Source organism: Prionailurus bengalensis, chromosome E4, assembly GCF_016509475.1.
Source record: "Prionailurus bengalensis isolate Pbe53 chromosome E4, Fcat_Pben_1.1_paternal_pri, whole genome shotgun sequence".
Taxonomy (NCBI): domain Eukaryota; kingdom Metazoa; phylum Chordata; class Mammalia; order Carnivora; family Felidae; genus Prionailurus; species Prionailurus bengalensis.
The window spans coordinates 22137517-22162568 of record NC_057360.1 but is presented as its reverse complement, the minus strand read 5'-3'; the positions used below and the strand labels follow the sequence as shown (position 1 = coordinate 22162568).

Below are 25052 nucleotides of genomic sequence, written 5' to 3'. Positions count from 1 at the left end.
TCAGGATCCACATACTTTTAAAGCCTTTTCTTTAGAAGTAAATGTCACAGTTCCAAGTCCCCTAAGGTATTTGTTAGTACACAAAATAGTCAATTGATCTTTCTGTATTGCCTAAATTCCAGTTCAGAGTAATTTGAGGAATAGGAAGTATTTGCACAGAATTCTGAAATCACTATAAAAATTTCCTCTGTGACAGCATAAAAGCTGAATTGTCTTGACCTGGGTTTACTTGCAATTGTTGAAACACGTGTGAAATACTGCAATAAATTTTTTTCTGTAGCACTTCGTGACATTCAATATGGGGGGAGTGTTTTACGGTGTTTTCAACTGGTGACTTTTATTAATGTGTCCTCACGATATGTCTGTGATACAAATCCAGTAATTATCCAATCATGGATGCATTTTGAGGTTTTGTTGCTCTAGTTTGTTTGTTTTACTTCACTGAAATAAGAATAAGAAACTTAAGAAAAACTTCAGAAGCCAAATAAAAGCTAAAGATTCCTAATCTAGTTCTATGTCACTTGTTCAGAAACTGATTTCGAATATAGTCAACAAGTTCAAATCCCTTAAAGTTTTTGCTGTAGGCATCTTTCATAACAAACAAATCAATGTCTTAATAGACTTTATTTTGCTACTTGCGGCAAAATGATCCCCAAAAGAGTATTTTGTGTGCTGATTTTCAGTGTAAATAAGGATACCATTGAATTCAACATCATGAATGACTATCTTTTTTAAACTCTTCATAGTACCACCTAGAATCCGAAGCACAGAAGTACACTATACGGTTAATGAGAATTCACAAGCCATTCTTCCATGTGTGGCTGATGGAATCCCCACACCAGCAATCAACTGGAAAAAAGATGATGTTCTTTTAACTAACTTGTTAGGAAAGTATACTCTTGAGCCCTATGGAGAACTTATTCTGGAAAATGTTGTGGTAAGTTTAATAGATGTGAATGGATACATTAAACCGGATTAATAATTCACCTTTTTTCTTTTCGTAGCTTAGCTTGGAAATACACTCTTTAATAACAAAAGAAAAATACTCTTACATATTCAGTCCAAAAAATGAATTTTATGCATGTTTCATTTTGTGGCCCAGGTCTAAGAATAATATTTAACAGATAGTAGGAACTCATAAATGACCTCCTTCTAAAATGATTTTATTTTTGTGGAAATCTATTAGGAAAAATTCTAAGTGCCTCTGTTATAGTCTGTGTTTGTAACCATGCATGGGAATGATTAGAAGAACAGAGATATAAGAATGTCTGATATGTTATTAAGCAAATAATAAAAAGCAGTTTCTCTGTTCTTTTCAGGATTTTCAATAACCCTTTCTTATCACTGACAAGGAAACTAAAGTCTTAGAGATCCTACTATGCAAGCTGAGATGTTTGAATATTGTTAGGTGGCACTTAGCCAGTCCACAGAATAGTAGCTATGAGAAGTATCTTAGTTTTTCAGTGGTAGCCCACTTGAAAAATATTCTGTATATTTGCATACTAAATGACTTTTTAAAACATTTACTGTGTGGTTTGAGAGTATCAATACTTGGCACCAAATATGAAACAAATGTGAATCATTTTCAGAGCTTCTGTATATACCTTTTTATTCCTATTCATTACCCTTCAAAATGCCTAAGCCCCATTATAAAATCTTTGTGGAATTAAATTTGAACAGATTAAAATGACAAAATTGATCACATTAACTTTATAGTATAATTTCAGCCATTACTCAGACTCCTGGGATTACCACATAAATAATCCCAGTAATAGGCTGTGTCACTAAGTCCTAACTCAACCACATGTGCCAGCAAAAATTGTATTTATTCAGATTTAAATTTCCATTAGTTATAAGATGTACCATTATTTTATGTGCCACTAAGAAAGAAAAAAATTCAGTTAAATAAACTAGAGAAGATCATCAATTTTTATGTATTTTTAATACCCTAGCTTCTGAGGTATTAAGAGTTAAAAATGTGAATTTTAGAATTAATAAAATAAGGATAAATTTGTTAATGTAAGCTAGTGAATATCTTTAATGGGGATTACCTCTAAACTCAAGAATGTTGAATTTGGGCCTTCAATTTCATTTATAGACCTGAAGGAATTAAATGAGAAAGAAAAGATTAGACTTTTAGTGGGATAATGACTCAGACACGTTAAAAAAATAACAATAAGGTAGTTTCTAAATACCAGATGAAGGACACAAATAATAACTAGAAATCTATTTGTGAATAGTATGTACACTCGATTTTTAAGTGCTTCACTTTTATAAATTCCTTGATTTTAAACTTGTCATAACCTGGGAATTTAAGGACAGCTAAATGATATGGAGGTGGAAAGACTTTTACAGGGAATATGACTTATTCTAGTTTGCCCTTTAAAAAAAAAACAACAGTATGCAGCCAACCAAATTTAGATTGTACCTACAGTTAGTGATTACAGTTTTTATGCTACATTTCCAATCAATTCTTTAATGTTTCAGTGCAAAACAATATATACCCTTAAATATTTAAAAATATTTTCAGGGGCGCCTGGATGGCTCAGTTGGTTAAGCGTCTGACTTCAGCTTAGGTCATGATCTCACGGTTGGTGGGTTTGAGCCCTGCGTCAAGCTCTGTACTGACAGCTCAGAGTCTGGAGCCTGCTTCAGATTCTATGTCTCCCTCTCTCTCTCTGCCCCTCCCCTACTCGCACTCTGTCTCTCTCTTTCAAAAATAAATTAACATTAAAAAATTTTTTTAATATTTTTAAATGTTTATTTTTGAGTGCACACATGTATGTGCAAGTGGGAGAAGGGCAGAGAGAGAATTCCAAGCAGAGAGAGAGAGGGAGACAGATAGAATCCCAAGCAGGCTCTGTGCTGTCAGTGCAGAGCCCAACAAAGGGCTTGATCTCACGAACCATGAGATCATGACCTTAGCTGAAATCAAGAGTGGGACACTTAACCGACCGAGCCACCAGAGTGCCCCTCTTAAACGTTTTGAAAGATAAGGAAAAAGTCTACCATGGGCCTTAATGCACTCAGAAGCATTCAATCATTAATTCAACAAATATTTCCTGAATAGCTTCTCTGTTTAGGCACTGGTAATACATAGGAAACAAAAGACTAAAAGATCCTTGCCTTCATGCAATTTATGTCTAGAGAAGGGAGATAGACAATTAAAATAATAAACAATATACATAGAAGAAAATAAGTATTATGAAAAATAGAAGAACAAGGTATAAGGGATCAGAGTTTGGAGGGGTACTAGTTATAGTTTTAAATAGGAGAGTCAGAGTAAATCTCCTTTGGGAAGGGAACATTTGAAAAAACTTGAAGTGAGTTAGCCAAACCAATATCTGGGGGAAGAGCATCACAAGCAGATAAAACTGGGATGTTCCTCCCTCAAATATCTGGAAGAAACATAAGGTGGGAACATGCCTGATACATTGGAGGAACAGGAGACCAGTAAAAGCAAAGAAGAACAAAAGAAGAAAGATATGAAAAAAAAATGGAGGCCAGATAATATAGTGTCTTGTAGATTATAACAATTTTGTGTTTTACTTTGAATAAAGTAGAATCCATTGCAGTTTTTGAGACTGGGAGCAATGTTATTAAATGCCCCATGTTTTTGCAATACTACATTGGCGACTATAATAAGAATACATGGTAGGGAGGCAAGAGTGGAAGCAGAAAGACCTGTTGGGAAGATGGTTTGGAGTCAGATGAGATGGTTTAGAGTCAGATGAGAAATTCTGTTAGCCCACAAGAGGTGGGAAGTGGTTGGATTCTGCATATATTCTAGGATATCCTAGGTAGATTGCGAGTAGAGTGTGAAAAAGAAGAGTACAAGTGACTCAAATGTCTGAGAACAAAAGGCATTAGCAACTGGAAGGACAAAATAGCCATCAGCTGAGATGGTGAAAGGCTACAGGTGAAACAGGATGGTAAAAGGGAAATTGGGAGTTCAGTTTTGGACATGACTTTGAGATGTCTTTGGGACATACAAGCAGAGAGGTGAAATGGGAACGTCAGTGTAATTGGACTTTGGAAGAAAGACGTGGGCTGCAAATACTCGTATACATCAGCATATGGGTGGCACTTAAAACCGTGAGACTGGATGCACTAAGGAACCAAGTGCAAATAAGAAAAGAGGACCAAAGACTGAGCTCTCCCACATACCAACATAACAACATTAATGTTAAAGGAAAGCCATGAAAAGGAGCTGAAAATGGAGCCACCAGTGAGGTGGGAAGGAAACTAGGAGAATGGGGTAGCCTGGTAGCCAAGTGAGGACATGGTTTAGAAGAAAAGGGGGTCAAAATTGTGTCAGATGTTGCCAGGACATCTATTAAGATGAGTGTCAAGACCAGCTGGTGGATTTAGCAAGTGAAACTTCTATTTCCTGTGATAATTTTGGGGGTCTTTGGTGCCACATTACCAAGAGAGCAGCTATGCTGTCAAGATGCTACCAGCCTTTGAAATTATTTGTTCTGGGTGATGGACATTGAGGAGGGCACTTACTGGGATGAGCACTAGGTGTTGTATGTAAGTGATGAATCACAGGAATCTACCCCTAAAACCAAGAGCACACTGTATATACTATATGTTAGCCGACTTGACAATAAATTATATTAAAAAAGAATGAAATTATTTGTTCTTTATCTGTAGTTTGCGGAGTATCAGTACTCTTGATGTTTAGTAAACTTTAGAACTTTTGTACAGTTTTCTGAGATCTTATTACTGTAAAATGCTGTAGTTCTGTAAGGTATGGGCTTTTGTTTAAACTCTTACACATTTTAAATTATGTTGTGCAAAAGCTAGCCAGATGGTTCAGACTACAAGATGGAAATTTAAACTGCCTTTAAATAAGAGTGCTCCTTTGGGAACCAAGCTATGCAATTTTATGTCCTTTATGTAATATGATGTAAGATTATGTAATCTTAAACACTATGATTTTTCTTTATTTAAGCCGGAGGATTCTGGCACCTATACCTGTGTTGCTAACAATGCTGCAGGTGAAGATACACACATGGTCAGTGTGACAGTGCACGTTCTCCCCACTTTTACTGAACTTCCTGGAGATGTGTCTTTAAATAAAGGAGAACAGCTACGATTAAGCTGTAAAGCCACTGGGATTCCATTGCCCAAGTTAACATGGACCTTCAATAACAATATTATCCCAGGTTGGTAATTTAATTCTTAAGAAGTAAATAAATGCACCCATAAAGGACGCTGAAGCAATCTCCATTTCCTTTAGCTGTGGGAATTGATTGAAAAGTTACATGAAAAATTGATTGCTTTAAGTTCTGCAAAATATGTACCTTTGCCTGGATTTTATCCTATACCCAGTATATATGTTCTTTTTTCATTCTTTTGAAAGGATAAGGTAATCACAGGACCATATATTTTAGAATATTAGTAGATGTTTTTACCTAAAAATAATCTCCTTCCTCCCTGAGAAGACAATATGGTATACACAGGTACCTAAATTTGCCCTTGCTGGACCTCCTTCATCACTGATAAATGGATTAAGGTGGCACTGGTAGAGTGCTGAAGATTCACCTAATTTTACGGAGGAGAACTCTGCTTCTTGCTGTATGAATTAACATCTGTTAGCCTCTCTTATAATGTAGATCAGCTATGCAGAAATCCTTTAGTCACTATGTGCACTACATGTTAAGGTAGTGCCTGGAACCCCGGAGCACTCCTCTCTGGGAGGACAAGTGTTTCCTTATTTGTCAGACTTTGTCATCAGCACAAAGACATCATCAGTAATAAGAAGTGGTCATTTCCCAAAATTGAATTCTAAAATACTGCACTATTGGCATTTAATAAATGTCTTGCTAGAAAAGAAATAATAAGCTTGAGTTTTTCTGTTATAAAAGATTGATCTTAATGACTGAAATTCATCAACTATATTACCTTAATAATAATAGTATACCTCACTTAGGAAAAATAGAGTCTAAAAAAATAGTTTCAAACAGAGAGGGAGGCAAACCATAAAAGACTCTTAAATACAGAGAACAAACTGAGGGTTGATGGGGGTACTGGGCAAAAGGAGAAAATGGGTGATGGGCATTGAGGAGGGCACTTGTTGGGATGAGCACTGGGTGTTATATGTAAGCAATGAATCATGGGAATCTACTCCCGAAGCCAAGAGCACACTGTATGCACTGTATGTTAACTAACTTGACAATAAATTATATTTAAAACATAAATAAATTTATTTTTAAAAATAAATGCAATTGGGGCGCCTGGGTGGCGCAGTCGGTTAAGCGTCCGACTTCAGCCAGGTCACGATCTCGCGGTCCGTGAGTTCGAGCCCCGTGTCAGGCTCTGGGCTGATGGCTCAGAGCCTGGAGCCTGTTTCCGATTCTGTGTCTCCCTCTCTCTCTGCCCCTCCCCCGTTCATGCTCTGTCTCTCTCTGTCCCAAAAATAAATAAACGTTGAAAAAAATAATAAAAATAAATGCAATTTATCGCTTAAAAAAAACCCACAACCTAATCAGTGCTGTTTTCTGACGGTATAATACTAATTTAGCTATTTAAATTTTTAAAGCTTAATTTTCCACTTAATATTCAGCAGAATGAAATCTTTTGAAATAATTTGGGGGAAAGCATGCAAGGTAAACATACCTAAATAATTAGATATTGGCTGGTCTAATCAGAATCTTATTTAGTATCAGTTGTTTTAGGATTAGCATGTTTACCTTATACTCTATTCCAAATATTATAACTACCTTCATAAATATTTATATCATCACCATTTATGGAGAAGTTTAAATTATCACAAATTTAATCATGTTGTCATTATTACCTAACCAACATATGTTTTTCATGATTTCCCCTCTGACCTGCCAAGTCAGTTGAATTACAACTGAAAACATTTTCATGTTTTGATATAAAGTGTTTGGGAGGAAAAGTGGTGGTGAGATAAATGAAATGGAAAATGTCATATGTCTGAATGAAAGATTTTGAAACCTAGAAAGACGGTGAGCCAGATTTAGGCAATGCTTTGAGATGAAAGGTGTACTTTAAAATAATTTTAAAGGATGTTTGTTTTCATTCTCTTTTCCTGTCCCTTCTGCTGTTTTTTTTCATTCTTCAAACAAGTGTCTATAGACCTAGCCAATAGCTCAGAGGAATAAATCTGTGGAAAAGGCTTTCTTCTCCAATGTCATGATGAGATCTCTGGTTCAATTGCTGACCAGCTCATAAATCCAACCTGCAAAATATTGAGCTGTTGTGATTCTTTTCCTAGGTTACTTAGAGGCATTTATGTCGTTTCCTAACTTGTTTCTCTCAGCCCACTTTGACAGTGTTAATGGACACAGTGAACTTGTTATTGAAAGAGTGTCAAAAGAGGATTCGGGTACTTACGTGTGCACCGCAGAGAACAGTGTTGGTTTTGTGAAGGCAATAGGGTTTGTTTATGTGAAAGGTAGGTAAGCATGCTCTATTTTTAGTTTATCACTTATTTACAAAGAATAGTTTGCATTTTGCTTGCTTGTATAACTTCAGTTTATTAAATCCATCTAGTCCTATTTCACAGATGTGCACATTCCTAAGAAATAAAAAATTATCAACGTTCAATTCAAAAGTAGGTAAGCAAAGAGATCATTTGGTACAAAATGGAATCATCTGCTTAGATTATTGAAACTAACAAAATTATCTGGTTGATTAGCATGAGCAGTTGATTCTGGAAAATTCATGGTGTTCAAAAGTGGCTTTTCCCTTCTTCACTATGTTATCTTTCTAAATAGGTCAAAATCACAAATAAATTATCAGAGCTTCCTTTTACTTATAATTAATTATCTGTTGTTATTTCCCAGAACCTCCAGTCTTCAAAGGTGATTACCCTTCCAATTGGATTGAGCCGCTTGGTGGTAATGCAGTCTTGAATTGTGAAGTGAAAGGAGATCCTGCCCCTACCATCCAATGGAGCAGAAAAGGAGTGGATATTGAAATTAACCACAGAATCCGTCAACTTCTCAATGGCTCCTTGGCCATTTATGGCACTGTAGTAAGTCACGCTGAAATCGTTGATGTGCACTTTAACTGCCACAATTAATCCCTCTCTGTAGGTGCCATGAAAGGAAAAAGTTCCTCTTGCATTCCTATTTAAATCATAAAATCTGAATCAATGGGTTTTTATAAAAAACTGAAACATGGTTCAAATTGATTATTTTTAGACTTTTCACAGAAATATAAGCAATAAAATAATTTTGCTTTGTTTCCAATCACTGATCCATTATTATTTAGCATCATTAGATAACTTCCTCAAATCTGTTTCAGAACACAGAAATTGAAGAATTGCAAACATAACTACAAGTAAAATATAGGATAACTTTCATCTCTAAGGCCAATAACTATATCAAGCCTTCCAAAAGCTTCAGTAATTCAGAAAATGAGTGTTGCTTTAAGTTATTCTAATTTGAGGGCCAAGTGAATGAGATATTTTATCTAAAAATTTCGCAACTAGATTATGTATGAGTGATTTTTAATGCATTGTAGAATTAATTGAAATAATAATTAAAATACAATATTTAATCACCTAATCCAATGAATCACTCTTAGTCTTTCATTCTCCTGGGTTTCATTTCAATGTGATGTTGTTCATTGTCCCTTCAATTTTGAGATGATTTCTACTTTTAACTGCTGTAACACGTTTCTTCATTACCACATTCCCCCTTCTGTATCTAAGTATTGCTACTTCTGAAGCCATTGGTAATTCTTCTAATACCAATATTAATGCTAATACTAACTTTTTTCACCACACAGTTTCAGATACTTAAATATCTATCTCCAACCCTGAAATGTTCCCATTTACCATTTCTTATTGAAAATTTCTATCTGGATATTATATAACACCCCCAATTAAACATGTCTTCCTTTTCCCACCCTCCTCTACTTCCTGCAATTTAGTTCTCCTTTATTTACTTAGTGTTTCTGTTAACAAATTCTATTCACAAGACTTGAGCAAAATCTGTGATGAATTAGTCACCAAATCTAAACTCATATAGTACTATTTTTGTAGGTTTTTTAAAATTTTATTTTGAGAGAGATTGAATGGGGAAGGGGCAGAGAGAGAAGGGGAGAGAAAGAATCCCAAGCAGGTTCCGTGCTGTCAATGCGGAGCCTGACACAGGGCTCAATCTCACGACCCTGAGATCATGACCTGAGTTGAAATCAAGAGCCAGACACTTAACTGACCGAGCCACCCAGGCACCCCTTACAGCGCATATTTATAATATTGTGACTTATATTCTATGATTCATCATTATCAGTAAATTAGTTTTTTACTTTGTTCATCCTTAATTTATTTTAATAACCCCCATTAGGAAGTCTCAATATTTGTTAATTTGTCCTCAATAGTTTAATGCTTTTTAAGATATCTAGAAGAAGAGAGTAGGCATTTTTCTTTAGTGAGCTAATTTTGGATAGAAGGTTATAAAAAATGTTAGTTTTGCTTTGGTTTCCTAGCAATTATTATTCCCAGAGAGCAAGAATAGGTGTTTTGAAAACTTAGACTGGGATTTTTTTCTTCTTTTTCTTTTCTCTTAAACCCCTTTATGATGTAAAATAATGTAGGTTTTTCTATTTCCATTCCAACCCCTCCTCAAAAATGAAATTTTATATTAGCATCCTGGTGGAAAAAGTTATTTGCCCCATTCTGTAGGCTCACATTTTTATAAAACACTGCTTATTTCCATAGAATGAAGATGCCGGTGATTATACATGCGTAGCTACCAATGATGCTGGGGCAGTGGAGCGCAGCATGAGCCTGACCCTGCAGAGTAAGTGGCTTCACTCTGTGTGAACACCTGATTTAAGAAACATTGCCTAATAAACAGTGTTCATTTTCTTTAACTTTATAGCAGGTATATTAATGGTAGCTTGCAGGGTGTGTATAATTTAGTCTTCTGCTGATAATTTATCAAGCGTAAGACTGGTAGATACAGTTTTGCACAGAGATTTTTTTCTATTTTGTCTAACACACGGAGTTCAAGATCGCAGTTGCTTGGTGGCAGAGCTTTCTTTCGTTTTGCAATATAGTCAGTCAAGTACCCTTCATATAGTCTATCACAGTTTTTGTGACGTGCTTACAAAACGTCATTTTGTGGCACTTTAAAAATATGTATTAAAAGTAAAGACTAATATAAGTGAACTCAAAAGTGTTCTAGGTTGATGGCTGTCAATCTTCCATGAAATAAATGTGTGTACTGGGCAGGACTATCATGCTCATGATGAAACCCCTCAGTTATACAGAAGACAGATCTTTCAGAATTAGAAAAACATGAAAAACTCCAGGGCATAGAACCTCAGAACCCACTGGATAGTCTCCAGAATGACTTTAGAACTGACCTGAGGATAGCATCACTGAGTTGAGAATTTCAGTGAATAAACTTATTTTGTGAGTAGGCTCAGTATTTAATGGTATAAATTTATATTTTCTTCATTCACTATCAAGAGATGCTATATACTAGCATTTACTAGCAGCTATTGCTAAACTACTATTATCTAAGACTTTAACTTTTTAAAATCTTTTTCAGACTTTAGCACTTAATTTTTAGTAAATATCTAAAACAGTGTTTTCCCCCAGCTTTATTGGCATCTAATTGATAAATAAAATTGTACATATTTAAAATGTACAATGTCAAAATTTGATATACATATACACTATGAAATGATTGCCCCAATCGAGCTAATTAACACATCCATGACTTCAGTTACCATTTTTTGGTTTTGCTTGTTTTGATGAGAACACTTAAGATCTCCTCACTTTATAAATTTCAAGTATACAGTATTATTAACTATAGTCACCATGCTATATATTAGATCCTCAGAACCTATTTGTCTTATAACTGAACATTTGTATCCTTAGATCAATATCACCCATTTCCCCCAATTGACTCTGTTTCTATGGATTTTTTTTTTTTTTTTTTAGCTTTCACATCTCAGTCTGGCTTAATTAGTTTATCATAATGTCCTCAAAGTCCATCCATGTTGTTGCAAATAGTATTTCCTTCTTCTTATTGCTAGATAACATTCCATTAAACATATATAGACTCATTTTCTTTATCCATTTATCCATCACTAGACAGGTTGTTTCCATTTCTTGCTAAGACAGTGTTTTATTAAAGTATTTATCAAACAATAGCCTTGTGAGATGTTATTAGGAAAAAACTAGAGTTCCATGGTCAAACAAGTCTGGGAAAAAATAGATTAAACGAAGTTCATTCATTTATCAAACATATAAAGAGAACCTACTATATGCCAAGCCCTGCTTAATCACCAGATTTCTTTACTGCAGATCATTCCTGAAATGTTAATATATTGATGTGTTATAACTCAGCAAGAGGAGGATATAACATGCCATGTTTCCCAAATAAATGTTATTTCCATGAAACCTTCCTCCCCTCCTTGTTGGGTGAATGTAAGTAGGGCATCACATCGATTAATCTTTCCTGGAAGAGTGTTCCACTGATTGGTTTAAGAAAGTCTGCATTAGATTAGCTCATCTACACCTACAGACAATAAGTTGATTTAAATAAATGAGGCATATTAAAAAACCAAAATACAATTTGTTTAAAATTAAGATTAAAGCACCAGAAGCAATGTTTTCATTTAGATAAAGTACTTGTATTTAACTGATCATTATGTGACTGGTAGAATTAATTCACCCTTGAAAGATGTACATATGGAATTTTATTGTTGAGTTAACTTATAGCCTTATGGGCAATTGGAAATGTTCAAATATGGTATTAAAATTAAGATTCCGAGTTTTATTTGACACTTTCTTTGACCATAATCGAGGGAGCAGATGAGCTCATTTAATCATTATGTTATCATTTAGTGTAGAGTGATTAATCTGAGGCATTTAATGTATTCAGCAACAGTTTACTGAACACATAATGTAATTTGAACACTAGGAGAAAAATAAAAGCCCCAGCCTTGAAAGTTCCTAAATTAATATAAATATCAAATAAGAAGGTAATTGAGTAGGACAATGTGGGCATATATATGAATAATGCACTAATGATACTGAGAGATTCAAACCTCACATGAAGTAACTACTTTTGTAAAAGACAGCATGTCAATAACATATTTACATAAAATGGTGGTATGGTCATAATAAAACACATTTTACTTCTATTTTGCTTTATGTTCTATTATTCCAGTTATATTTCTCCATCTAAAACAGAACCATCACCCTGAATTATCTGCTATTCATTACCTCTCATTGAGAAAATTATTCTACCATTCATTTCAGTCCCACAAAAACACAGCTTTCATCCTTCAAGAATACACAGGCTCCTCTCTGCTAACCTGTATTCAGATGTGAGCCCTGATTAACTAAATGTTTAAAACCTTGTATGTTGCTGCTTTCGAGGGTGAATCATCCTTTCAAAGCTGAATCCATCTCCATGCTATTTCCTTGTCTCCAAGTAGACTCCCTTCTCCTATATATAATCTTACCATTTCTGAAAATCCACTTCAAGCTTCTTCTTCTTCATGAAATTTTTCATATTCTATCTTGCTTGACACTGTAGACTAGAATAAACATCCTACCAGCAGCTATATATATAGCTCCTTTTACATTTTTTCCTGACTTCACTTGAGCAGCTCTGATCTACTCTGATCTACTAGTATTAACCTCTCCCTCCTTCTTGAAACTCCTTCCTTTGGTTACCAGGATACCATTCTCTCTTGATTTTCTTCCTACTTCAGTGATCTGTTCTTAGTATCATTTGATGGCTTGTCTTCTGTTCATCTCTTAAATAATGATGCTGTCATAGTTTATGTCTTTGGTCTTCTTCCTCTCCTTTTAGAATCACTTCTAAAGCCATCTTATCCACTCATGAAAGACTCATAGATCTGTATTTCTAGCCTATATCTCTATTCTGAGCTGCAGATATTAACATTCTCTTACCATCTAGACATCTCTATATGAATGTCCCACAGACACCACAAACTCAATAGTTCTAAATGGATACGAATTATCATTCCTTACAATGTCCAAACAAATTTGTTCTTCCTCCTATGTTCTTCTATATTGTCCAAGTCAAAATCCTGTAGTTATCAGTTCCTCTCAAGTCAATGACAAAGTTCTGTTATTTCTACTTTCCTAATGATTCTTGAATGTCTTCCTTTTCCTCTCCATTTTCAATGATTGCCTCTGTTTGTTCTATTAAGTCACTATTGTTTATGCATCCATATTACCACACATTTACCTACTCTATACTAAATATTATTCTACCTATTCCATTACAAAATCCTACAATGATATTATAGAACAGCTAAATAATTATAGTTACTTACTTGTCTTATCCGTGGACTGTGAATTCCTTGAGGCTAGAAGTTATATCTATTATCTCTGTATCCTCAGCATCTAACACAATGCCTGGCAAATAGTAGGCTCTCGATACATGTTTATTGAATAAATGAATGATGACCAGTTATGAAAGGATAAGTTAATAATGACTCATTACCTCAGAAGTGATGTAAGGGAAAGAAGTGAGAGTTTGCCATGTAAAACACAGACAAAAACAATGGTAACAATAGTACTAATAATATTATGTACTTACCCTGTCAAAGAGCTAGGCTTATCTCATCTTAGAGGAATCTAACAAGAATTCTCTGAAGGATACAAAGGCTCAAAGAGGTCCTAAGGAACAGAAGCAGAATTTGAATTTAAGTATACAGCAAGTATGACTGCAGAACCCATGATATAGGCTAATCTGCTTAGGGATTTAAAATTTTGGACATTTCATAAATAAAACAGAGCTATGATACTGAAAAATCTGTCAATGGCAACTGCATCCTTAGTAGTTGAGCAGCTACAGTGTTTTATAAACAAATCAGCCTAATTTTTTTAAAAATGTTACTATATATATTGATAAAAATGTTAACATAGCTTCACAAAAACTAAGAAAACACTATGTGCTTTTTTCTGTAGGTCCTCCTATTATTACTCTTGAACCAGCAGAAACTGTTATTCATGCTGGTGGCAAAGTCATATTGAATTGTCAGGCAACTGGAGAGCCTCATCCAACCATTACATGGTCTCGTCAAGGGCACTCTATTCCCTGGGATGACCGAGTTAACATGTTGTCCAACAACTCCTTACATATTGCTGCTGCTCAAAAAGAAGATACATCTGAATATGAATGTGTTGCTCGAAACTTGATGGGTTCTGTCCTTGTCAGGGTGCCAGTCACAGTCCAGGGTGAGTGTGATCAGAGGGACATTCATATTAAGTATCACCTGGGGCGACCCAAATTGTAAAAACTCTTAAGCATCTTAGTCCAAGTCTCCTGGACCCTGAAGACACTTCTAGACTGTGGAGCTAGAACAAAAATCACATCACAATTTACCAACTGAAGGGACTGAAACAATATTCAGTTAGAGCAGTAAAATATCAAGCCAATAATTCAAAATCCCAACATGAAGTTTTGATTCAAAACTAAGTCACATTTATTCTCAGAAATCATGCATTTATTTTTCTTTAAAGAATGGTATATCAAAAGGTAAACAGTATTTAAACTTCTTGATCTCTAACTCTTCTGGCAGCCATATCCACATGAATCAGTATTGGAACTGGGAAGAAACTCCAGTTAATTATCTGAAATTTTTCTCTCCTGCATGGATTTTAATTTTACCAAAGAGGAGAGCATCCATAAGCAATTTCTCAGCAATCATAGATCCAGCTCTAGACCCAGCGTGTTAATAAAATTCAATTTATAGCTTTTTTTTTTTACCATCACAGAGACAAAGTACAATGTTTTATTTGCAGTTCACGGTGGGTATTCCCAGTGGTCTACATGGAGATCCTGCAGTGTCACCTGTGGCAAAGGCATCCAGAAGAGGAGTCGTCTGTGCAACAACCCCTTTCCGGCCAATGGTGGGAAGCCTTGCCAAGGGTCAGATTCAGAAATGCGAAACTGTCAACGTAAGCTGTGTCCAGGTACATCTCTATATTCAGTGGATAGGCACATGTTTGATAGATATTCATTTCTGTTAGCTTACTATGGGCTGTCTTCGTGTTGACGATGTTTTACCTGTGTGTAGTGGATGGTAGCTGGTCAGAATGGAGCCCTTGGGAAGAATGCACACGGAGTTGTGGACGTGGCAACAGAACCAGGACCAGAACTTGCAGTAACCCATCAGCTCAATATGGTGGGCGGCCATGTGAAGGGAATGCAGTAGAAATAATCATGTGCAACATTAGGCCCTGCCCAGGTGAGAATCCACTGATGAGCAAAACTATTCTATTTTTAACTCCTATAAAGGGGTTATACTTACCTTTTTTTTGTTGTTATAAAAATATGTTATGGCCTCTACCCTGGAATATATCCATTCCCTGTGTTCTTAATTATGTCTCACTGATACAAGCTTATGAAAGATATGGTATTAATCAATGTTAAGTAAAATCCCTGACTTAATTGACCATCTATTGGTTCCACAAACTGTGGTGTATTTTTAATCATGTAGAGGAAACATAAGTATTTACCATCATAGAATTTTAGAAGTAATAAGGACCTTAAAATCTAATGTAGCCATTCATTTTCAGGCAAGAAAAATGAAGTCTAGGATATTTTAAGACTTTCCCAAAAACACACAATGAGTGAGGGCTAAGATGATAATAGCAGCCATTCACTAAATACCTGTGTGTTCTGGGAACCGTGGTAGGTGCTTTAAGTACATGTTGTTTGACTTTGTAAAACAACCCCTCACCATAGGTATTTCAGGGCTCTTTCAGCTTAAAGTGACAGAAACCAAACTTGATGAGCTTAAGTAGAAAATTCTACTTTCAGGTATGACTGAATTCAAGGATTTGGCCAGTGTTTTTACTAGCATGTTTTCCATCTCTCATCTTTGCTCACCTCTCTTTGGCTTTATTGTCCATTAAACTCTTTCCATGCAGTGGAAAAAATGACTGCTGGCAGCTAGTAGCTCACAGGAGCCTTGTAACCCAAGGCCTAAGAAACAAAGAGTCTTGCTCTCTCTCCCTCAGATTTCCTATCAACCTCTGAAAAGAGCCCTGTTTGATTTTGTTTGGGACTCATGCTCACCTCTGAACTCAACTAAGTCCAGATACTTGGATAACCAGCTTGAGTGACTTACCCACATTGTAACAGGCAGGGCTCCTTGTTTGACAGCCTAAAACAAGTTATATGGAGTAGAAGAGTATCTGGTCATTCATTCATTCATCACTTATCCATTCATTTCTCCAACAGATATTTATTGAGCACCCATTCTGTGCTCAAGGCATTTTTTCATTATTCAAGATAGAATGATAAACAGATGTAATATAGTTCAGATATTGATAAACACACTGAACAAACTCAGAGTTGAACTCACAGAGTTGAACTGGGAGAGATACCTAGCTGAGTTGGTTTTAAAAAAAGGGGGGAGTGGGGCGCCTGGGTGGCGCAGTTGGTTGAGCGTCCGACTTCAGCCAGGTCATGATCTCGCGGTCCGTGAGTTCGAGCCCCGCGTCGGGCTCTGGGCTGATGGCTCAGAGCCTGGAGCCTGTTTCCGATTCTGTGTCTCCCTCTCTCTCTGCCCCTCCCCCGTTCATGCTCTGTCTCTCTCTGTCCCAAAAATAAATAAACATTGAAAAAAAAATTTTTTAAAAATAAAAATAAAAAAAGGGGGGAGGATGCTGAAAAACCAAAATGAAACAGTTATCCACTACATTGGGTATTGCATCCTGTTGTACAAATGAGGAAACCAAGATTCAGGAAATATATGATATGATAATTATGATAATTAATTCCCTGATGTTACATGGCTAGTAAAATGTGAATCAAGGATTTGAATCCAGGTCTGTCTGATTCCTAAGCCTATTTGCTTAGATCCTAGGTATCTTGATTTGCAGTTCAGAACTTACATTACGTTACAAAAGTAAAATACTGTCATGAAATCTTAAATAAACCAAAGCTAAAATTATTTTTTTAATCTTTAAGAATTAGAAAGCTAATTATAGGGACACCTGGGTGGCTCAGTCAGTTAAGCATCTCACTCTTGATTTCAGCTCAGGTCATGATCTCACCGTTGTGAGATCGAGCCCTGTGTCGGGCTCTGCGCTGACAGTGTGGAGCCTGCTTGGGATCCTCTCTCCCTCTCTCTCTGCCCCTCCCCCACTCAGTTTCTCTCTTTCTCTCTCTCAAAACAAACATTTTTTAAAAAGAGAAAAAAAGAAATTACACAGACAGTATATGAATAAACATCAACCAATCACCAAACATTATCTCCAATAAAAGAATGCATCTGTACTATAAGGCTTTATAAGAGGTGTGGGCTTTTGTTAACCCCAGCCTTGAAAATAGGACATCTTAAAATAATTGGAATAGCAGACTTTTTTCAATGACATAGTCCATATATGAGGACTATGAGCATCAGCAATCTGAATTAATAAAGAAGTAGTTTTGAGTAATATCTGCCTTATATTTAAAGGCTTTCTTCTTTCTTTTTAGGTTCAGCCAATACTTTTTAGTCCAACTTTTTGTCAGCTAAAATAAATGTGTATGACAGTGTTCGCCTGTGTCTACAAAGTATAAAGGATATGTAGTAAACTCAACTAGAAAATAGTTAATTGAAAGAAAATCCTAGGTGTGTTTTAAAGTACTTTGTAAACAAAGCAGTCAAATTATAATTTCATTACTTGGTTTTCAATTTATTCTTTTGGTGTCTTACAGAGTTTGTTAATAGAATCTTTAGACCCTAACCTTAAGGCCCTATTTTGGTTCATATCTTGGTTAAACTGGATGACCACAAAAACATACTTTATGAGCTCCATATCTAGAAAGTACCCTTAAAACAAAAATATGACTTGATACTGACTTATATGTAAGAGAAACAATAATGTTGATTCTTAGCCCATGCACCTGGTAGGAAACATAAGGTTGTTTCAGTCTTGTGGGTAGATGCTGTCATCTGTTAGTAACCAAAAGGAAGGTTTTAGTATCACTTCTTGGAAACTACTGGTCAATTTTTTGTTGTTGTTTAGGAAGCAGGTGAGTGTGTTATTCAGAACTTTTAATTCATGAACATTATGTAATGGAGACAATTTTTAAAGAGCTACAACTGTGCAAATCATCATGTTGTTGAAAGATCCAAGTGTATTTTTAAACATGAAGCTGAATCAGGCTTAAAGATGTGGTCTTGAGTCCAGAGTCCAAGTTATCGGGGCGCCAGGGTGACTCAGTCAGTTAAGCATCCAGCTCTCGATCACAGGTCAGGTCTTGAACTCAGGGTCGTGAGTTTCAGCCCACACCCAGTGCGGAGCCTAGAGTCCAAGTTACCCTTGTGGAAACATTCATATTGTCTATAATTGCATCTAGACCTGTCATACAGCCTTGCTTCTAAGCTTCTGGTTCCTTCCACTTTCCCCAGAGCATAAAGCACAAACAAATACTTATCTAGGATTTTTAAACTTAGATTGTGTTTACATATAGTAGTTTGATTACATTCTATTTTAATAAAATAGTCCCTTTGGATAATTGTAAGCATTCATTTTGGCATTAGGTAGCCTTCTGAATTTTCCTATAAACACTATTTCCCATCAAAATCTAACCAGAAGCAGAAAGGAAGAACATTATTTATGTTTCCTTTGGTTCAATTTCAGTCGTTTTAGATTCCAGGCTAATTTAACTCATTACTGAGTTAATTTACTTGTATAATTTTGTTTAACAAACATGGTTCTGTGACTTGCAACTCTGTCTCTTGGGATATTTATAGTTCATGGAGCATGGGGCACTTGGCAGCCTTGGAGTGCATGCAGCGAGAGTTGCGGTAAAGGTGCCCAGATAAGAACAAGACTGTGTAATAACCCACCACCATCATTTGATGGGTCCTACTGTGATGGAGCAGAAACACAGATGCAGATTTGCAATGAAAGACCCTGTCCAGGTAAGAGACATATAGTGTTTATACCCTTAATAATCTGGGTAACATGTCAGTAAGAATCAATGTCAATAAGAACATCACCCCCAGCGGTTATGATAGTAGGTATTTACCCAAAGGATACATAAACACTGATTTAAAGGGTCACATGCACCCCAATGTTTATAGCAGCATTATCAACAATAGCCAAACTATGGAAAGAGCCCAAATGTCCATTGACTGATGAATGGATATATACACACACATACACACACACCATGGAATATTACTCAGCCATTCAAAAGAATATAATCTTGCCATTTGCAACAGCATAGATGGAGCTAGAGAGTATTATGTTAACTGAAATCGGTCAGTCAGAGAAAGACAAATATCATATGATTTCACTCACGTGGAATTTAAAAAACAAAACAAATGAGCAAAGGGTAAAAAAGAAAAAAGAGAGACAAATCAAGAAACAGACTCTTAACTGCAGAGAACGAACTGATTGTTTCCAGAGGGGAGGTGGGTGAGTGGGGGTAATGGGTTAAATAGGTGATGAGGATTAAGGAGGGCACTTGTTGTGATGAACACCGGGTGATGTATGTAAGTGATGAATCGTGAAATTCTATACCTGAAACTAATATTGCATTGTATATTAACTAGCTGGAATTCAAATTAAAATTAGAGGAAAAAATAAAAATAAATAAACCTTCAAAAGAAATAAGAAGAACATCACCCAACCTAACAATGCCCAGAGTATTAGAAACAGAGCACATATGTTTTTCCTTAATCCAGTGGATGGCAAGTGGACCACTTGGGCCAGTTGGAGTGCCTGTACTGTGTCCTGTGGAGGAGGTGCCAGACAGAGAACAAGGGAGTGCTCTGATCCTGTCCCACAGCATGGAGGGAGCAGATGTGAAGGGAGTGATGTCCAGAGCGATTTTTGCAATAATGACCCTTGTCCAAGTGAGTGTTGGAAATAGTGAGTCAACATTATACTTTCTTAAAGGTTTATTATGGCCTCGGGGCACCTGGGTGGCTCAGTTGGTTAAGCGTCCGACTTCGGCTCGGGTCACGATCTCACGGTCCGTGAGTTCGAGCCCCGCGTCGGGCTCTGGGCTGATGGCTCAGAGCCTGGAGCCTGCTTCGGATTCTGTGTCTCCCTCTCTCTCTCTGCTCCTCCCCCGTTCATGCTCTGTCTCTCTCTGTCTCAAAAATAAATAACATTATTTATTAATAAATAAACATTTAAAAAAGGTTTATTATGGCCTCAAGTCCTTAAAGTTATAATATACTGTTACTTGATTCCTCTAACTTTGGTTTAGAATAACAAAGTGTCATACAGTTGCTATTGTGTCTGTGTAATGCCATAGATGTAATTGATCTATGTAGGCAAGGACTGTGTCCCTATTTCATTTGCTCTCTAGGACCACCTGAAGAGTGCAAGGACAAGGGCACCCTTACACGCCCACTGTTATTGATGTTGATATCTTTACAGAGGCAAGCAGGTGGCTCTGCCTTAATTCAGTCTCCAAGCTAGATTTTAAGACCCTGGTAGCATCTGAATCCACTGTATCTGGATCGTATGGTCTTGACTCATCAAGAGTAGAGATCTTGTCTCATTCATATCCTTCAGATCCTGAAACACTGTAAGACTGGACAGATACATACTAAATGGAATTTCACAGTCACTGGAATGTACACCCAGTTTCTAGTCAACACAATTGCTAAACAATCTGCCTTTGGAAGTTTCCTATTTATAGATTTGTATATTTCTTTTCAGTTCCTGGGGAAAGTCTTACCATACTTTTTGGATGAGTGTCATTGTTTAACACCTCTCCAATGGTTCTCTGTTGTAGCTCATGGTAACTGGAGTCCTTGGAGTGGCTGGGGAATATGCAGCCGGACATGCAACGGAGGACAGATGCGGCGGTACCGCACATGTGATAACCCTCCTCCCTCCAACGGAGGAAGAGCTTGTGGGGGGCCAGACTCCCAGATCCAGAGATGCAACACTGACATGTGTCCTGGTGAGCCCCTCAACTCCTGACCAGTAGAATAAGTAAAGCATTTTATTTGGTGCTTATTGCAGCAGCCCCATAATTTCAGATCTGACAATGGGAGTTGTATAGGCAGGGTTACCCTATGTGTAGATTTTAAAATTGATTGGTTAATATTGACCATTCCATTCTTGTTCACAGTGGATGGAAGTTGGGGAAGCTGGCATAGTTGGGGCCAGTGCTCTGCCTCTTGTGGAGGAGGTGAAAAGACTCGAAAGCGGCTGTGCAACAATCCAGTGCCGTCTAAAAGTGGTCGCCCCTGTCCAGGAGACACTACACAGGTATCCAGATGCAATATGCAAACATGTCCAGGTAAGCAACTAAGTTAGACTTTGGTGAAACCATTGCTTGCTTATTTACAGCCTTTCTGCAGATTAAAAAAAGGATACCACTCTGAGCCTACAAATTATAAAACAGTGCCAACTCTGGAAGGGAGAATTAGGAAAAATGTACATTTTCCCTTCAAGTTGATCTGCACCAAAGCTTGTGGCTGGATTTTAGCTTCTGCTTGCCCCCTTCCAGGCCCCTCTGTAAAAGAATATGGCCTGCAAAACCATAAATAGTAGTCCTAGGCTTGAAGGACAAAAGAGTTTAGAAGAGTGGGGAAAGCAAGGGCTGAGATTTCAAACTGAAAAGTGAGAGTTGGAAAGAAACTGAATGTTTAACAGAAACACACAATTAGAGGCTATTCTTTCATGGATGGAAATATGGAGAACATGAATCTGGAAAGTCAAATAGGGGCCAGTTCAGTTGTAGGTAAAAGAGTAGGGGAAGTTCAATTACAATAACCCAAGTCATACAGCATGGCTGGATTTGTAAGTGATGTAAAAATTCAGAAGGAACAAAGCCAGAATTCTAGAACCAATGGACCTTAGAAAGACTTTGCTGGAGTCCCAAGAAATGGTGGATAATATTAAGGTTGCTTGTGTCAGAGGATAGACTTTCCAAAGTCTGTAAGAAGATCCAAAAGAACAGTTTCACATTGTTGAAGGGGGAAGATACCACTGAACTTTCCAAAGCTTGAAGGTTGCTTTAGAGATAAAATGTCCCCGGGCGCCTGGGTGACTCAGTCAGTTGAGTGTCTGACTCTTGACTTTGACTCAGGTCATGATCCCAGGGTCATGGGATTGAGCCCCACATTGGACTCCATGCTGAGTGTGGAGCCTGCTTAAGATTCTCTCTCTCTCTCTCTCTCTCTCTCTCTCTCTAATAAATTTAAAAAAGGAAAGAAAATGTCCTTGAAAATCAAGAAGGCTCATTTGGCAGAGTGAAAAAGAAGAGTTACGTGAGGAGGTTTATAGGATCTAGACAAGCTAAAAGGACAAGTGTTTATTGGTCAACTGTTCAACATGTCTTCTCAACATATCAACTTATTACCAAGGATGTTGAGGCTCTAGCATGTAGGCATGGTGATAGTTCTAGCTTTAACTGGGGCATTTTGTAGCTCCTGAGCCTTGTTACAACTCACAGTCAAGGTGTATTATTCATCTAAGGGGTAGTATTCCATCTTGGAGACAAGGGCCCCAGTAGCAGAAGTCCAAATTAAGCAGACAATTTGGATTACAGACTCTGGCAGAGAGTTCCAAAGATCCCAATTAGGTACCCAGAACTGGATGTCTGTTGGTGCTGGGACTCAAGCTCCTCTGGAGACTAGAGAACCAAGGTCAAAATGGTCAAACGACCCAGGTTAAATGGCCCAGAGAACTAAGTGAATGAGTGATCCTTCTGCCCGTCTCTCCTCCTGCTTAGGACTAAAGATAAGAAGCAAAAAGTCCTACTATGTCCTTATCTGCTTTCCTGCACCATCTTACACCAAGGTTTCCATGAATTCTCCCATCACTCTCTGTCCTTTGCTCCTTCTGGTTTCTCAAATATGGCAAGCCACCACCTCTCAAAAGGATGACACATGGTATTTCCTCTACCCAGAAGGCCCTTGTCCTGCCTTCTCTGGTTTAGTTAAGACCTAAACTTTCCTCAGACTCCACTATGTTTTTACTTTCTTCTCAGACTTCCCTAGGCAGTAGATACTTACACATTAGTACATTTCAATTTTACATTTATTTGTGAAATTCTAATTAATGTCTCTCTCCTTTCAGATATAAGGTCTATGAAGGTAGGCCTGGGTCTTTTTTTTTTCTTTCTTATTATTGTATCTTCAACACTTGATGAACAAGTAAATGTAGTCCAGAACATGAAGGCTGAACCAACATGAAAAAAGTGTATTCTCTCATGAATGATCAAAGTAATACAAATTAAAATGGTGAAATACTATATTTACTGATTTTTCTGAGATTGAATACAATTGTACTTCTCCCTGGTATATAACATACAATGGTATCTGAAACACTTAGTGAGTTTTTAAAAAATATATTAGAGTAGCTGGGTGGCTCAGTGGGTTAAGTATCCAACTCTTGATTTCACTCAGGTCATGGTCTCACAGTTCATGGGATCAAGTCCCACATTGGGCTCTATGCTGACAGTGCAGAGCCTGCTTGAGATTCTCTCTCCGTTCCCTTTCTCTCTCATCAAATAATGAATATTTATGAATTTCACTATCAGCTTCTTCCCATTGTGTTTCCTTCTCTTGCCAAAGCATGCAGTTCATTTAAAAAGCATTCATTGGGGCGCCTGGGTGGCTCAGTCGGTTAAGCATCCGACTTCGGCTCAGGTCACGATCTCACTGTTCGTGAGTTCGAGCCCCGCGTCGGGCTCTGTGCTTACTGCTCAGAGCCTGGAGCCTGTTTCAGATTCTGTGTCTCCCTCTCTCTCTGACCCTCCCCCATTCATGCTCTGTCTCTCCCTGTCTCAAAAATAAATAAAACGTTAAAAAAAAAATTTAAAAAGCATTCATTAACCACCTATTCTAGTGTCAGTAACTAATAATTTTGTTGAACAATTGGAAGAAGGCATAAAATTACCGTAGAGATGCTTTTTAAAACATATGTGATTGGGGGAAAAAAATGTATGATTGTTTTCAACCGAATTGTGTATGTATGAATTTTGTAATACTGTTAAAAGTAAAATACCCGTCTCAAATTTTTCTCAAGTTAACTATTTTCCTGTATAGGAAAATATAACTGTTTTATTTAATTGGTAAGCTTTCCATCTGAAACCCAAGACTGAACAATACCTGTTAGATACTCCACACCTGTGTCGACAGTGACCTGTAACAAGCTCAGGAGCTGTTTTGAGGTGATCCTTTCTTTCCTTCTGTGTTCTCACAAAGGAGGCAGTAGATAAAAGAACATGAGTTTTGATGCCAAGCACATCTGTGTTCAGATCTTCATTCTACTACTTATGTCTCTGACCTTTATTTTCTAGTCTGCCAACTATGACCATTCAAAATGACTTTATAGGATTTCTGACAGGATTAAAAGAGTTAACACTTATGAAGTGCTTAGTATAGTGCATGACAGGCTCGATAAACTCTCCTTATTATCATCATTTTATTACGATCAACAGACACGTTCTTTATTTTGGCTTTGGGACTGGGTGCTGATTGTATTCTTTGGATTGTGAAATAGTGCCATGATATACACAGATTGGAAGCATCGTAGATTTATGTGGGATGATGAGTGTTACATGGAAGTAGAATGTTCTGAAAGCTTATTTATTTCACTCTTAAATTCAGATGTCATATGGTATTTTAAATGTTTGTGAGAAGATTTGTAGCATCTTTGAATACTGGCCTTCTTTTCTCCCACGTAACGTTGATGAAATTGTTTCCTTCTCCAAGAATGTTTTTTCTTTCCCCAATAGGTGGGCCCCAGCGAGCCAGAGGAAGTGTTATTGGAAATATTAATGATGTTGAATTTGGAATTGCTTTCCTTAATGCCACAGTAACAGATAATCCTACCTCTGATACTAGAGTAATACGTGCCAAAATTACCAATGTACCTCGCAGTCTTGGTAAGTCTCTTTGCTAATAAAAGTTGCCAATAGCCTCTTTCTTTAAAATTCATATATTATTCTACGTCTTCTGATTTCTGCTTGAAATTTCTAGAGGATGCTACTACTAAATGATCTGTATGATAGCACTTAGCTCGATGGTAAACTCTTAAAGACATGTGAGATACTGATACTTATTTTGTTGTTATTCAAGATTATTTAGGA

General features: G+C 36.9%; 1 protein-coding gene and 1 long non-coding RNA gene across 4 annotated transcripts in view; one reads left to right on the top strand and one right to left on the bottom strand.

The window, feature by feature from the left end:
- Nucleotides 1-25052, top strand: part of HMCN1 (hemicentin 1) — a 465703-nt gene that overhangs the window by 408263 nt on the left and 32388 nt on the right. For 2 of the 3 annotated variants that reach the window (XM_043568168.1, XM_043568169.1), the window contains exons 82-94: nucleotides 747-937; nucleotides 4958-5171; nucleotides 7295-7429; nucleotides 7821-8011; nucleotides 9704-9785; nucleotides 13949-14218; nucleotides 14786-14956; nucleotides 15061-15231; nucleotides 18736-18906; nucleotides 19675-19845; nucleotides 20739-20909; nucleotides 21081-21251; nucleotides 24699-24848. In XM_043568168.1, coding sequence (XP_043424103.1) covers nucleotides 747-937; nucleotides 4958-5171; nucleotides 7295-7429; nucleotides 7821-8011; nucleotides 9704-9785; nucleotides 13949-14218; nucleotides 14786-14956; nucleotides 15061-15231; nucleotides 18736-18906; nucleotides 19675-19845; nucleotides 20739-20909; nucleotides 21081-21251; nucleotides 24699-24848 — 2259 coding nt within the window. Of the gene's footprint in view, nucleotides 1-746; nucleotides 938-4957; nucleotides 5172-7294; nucleotides 7430-7820; nucleotides 8012-9703; nucleotides 9786-13948; nucleotides 14219-14785; nucleotides 14957-15060; nucleotides 15232-18735; nucleotides 18907-19674; nucleotides 19862-20738; nucleotides 20910-21080; nucleotides 21252-24698; nucleotides 24849-25052 lie in introns of those variants that run through there. The other variant, XM_043568170.1, reaches the window with a different exon arrangement.
- Nucleotides 7486-13718, bottom strand: LOC122476014. Its single transcript, XR_006295362.1, has 2 exons — nucleotides 13312-13718; nucleotides 7486-8105 (listed from the first exon to the last, which is right to left on the bottom strand). It is a non-coding gene; the product is annotated as an uncharacterized LOC122476014 (long non-coding RNA).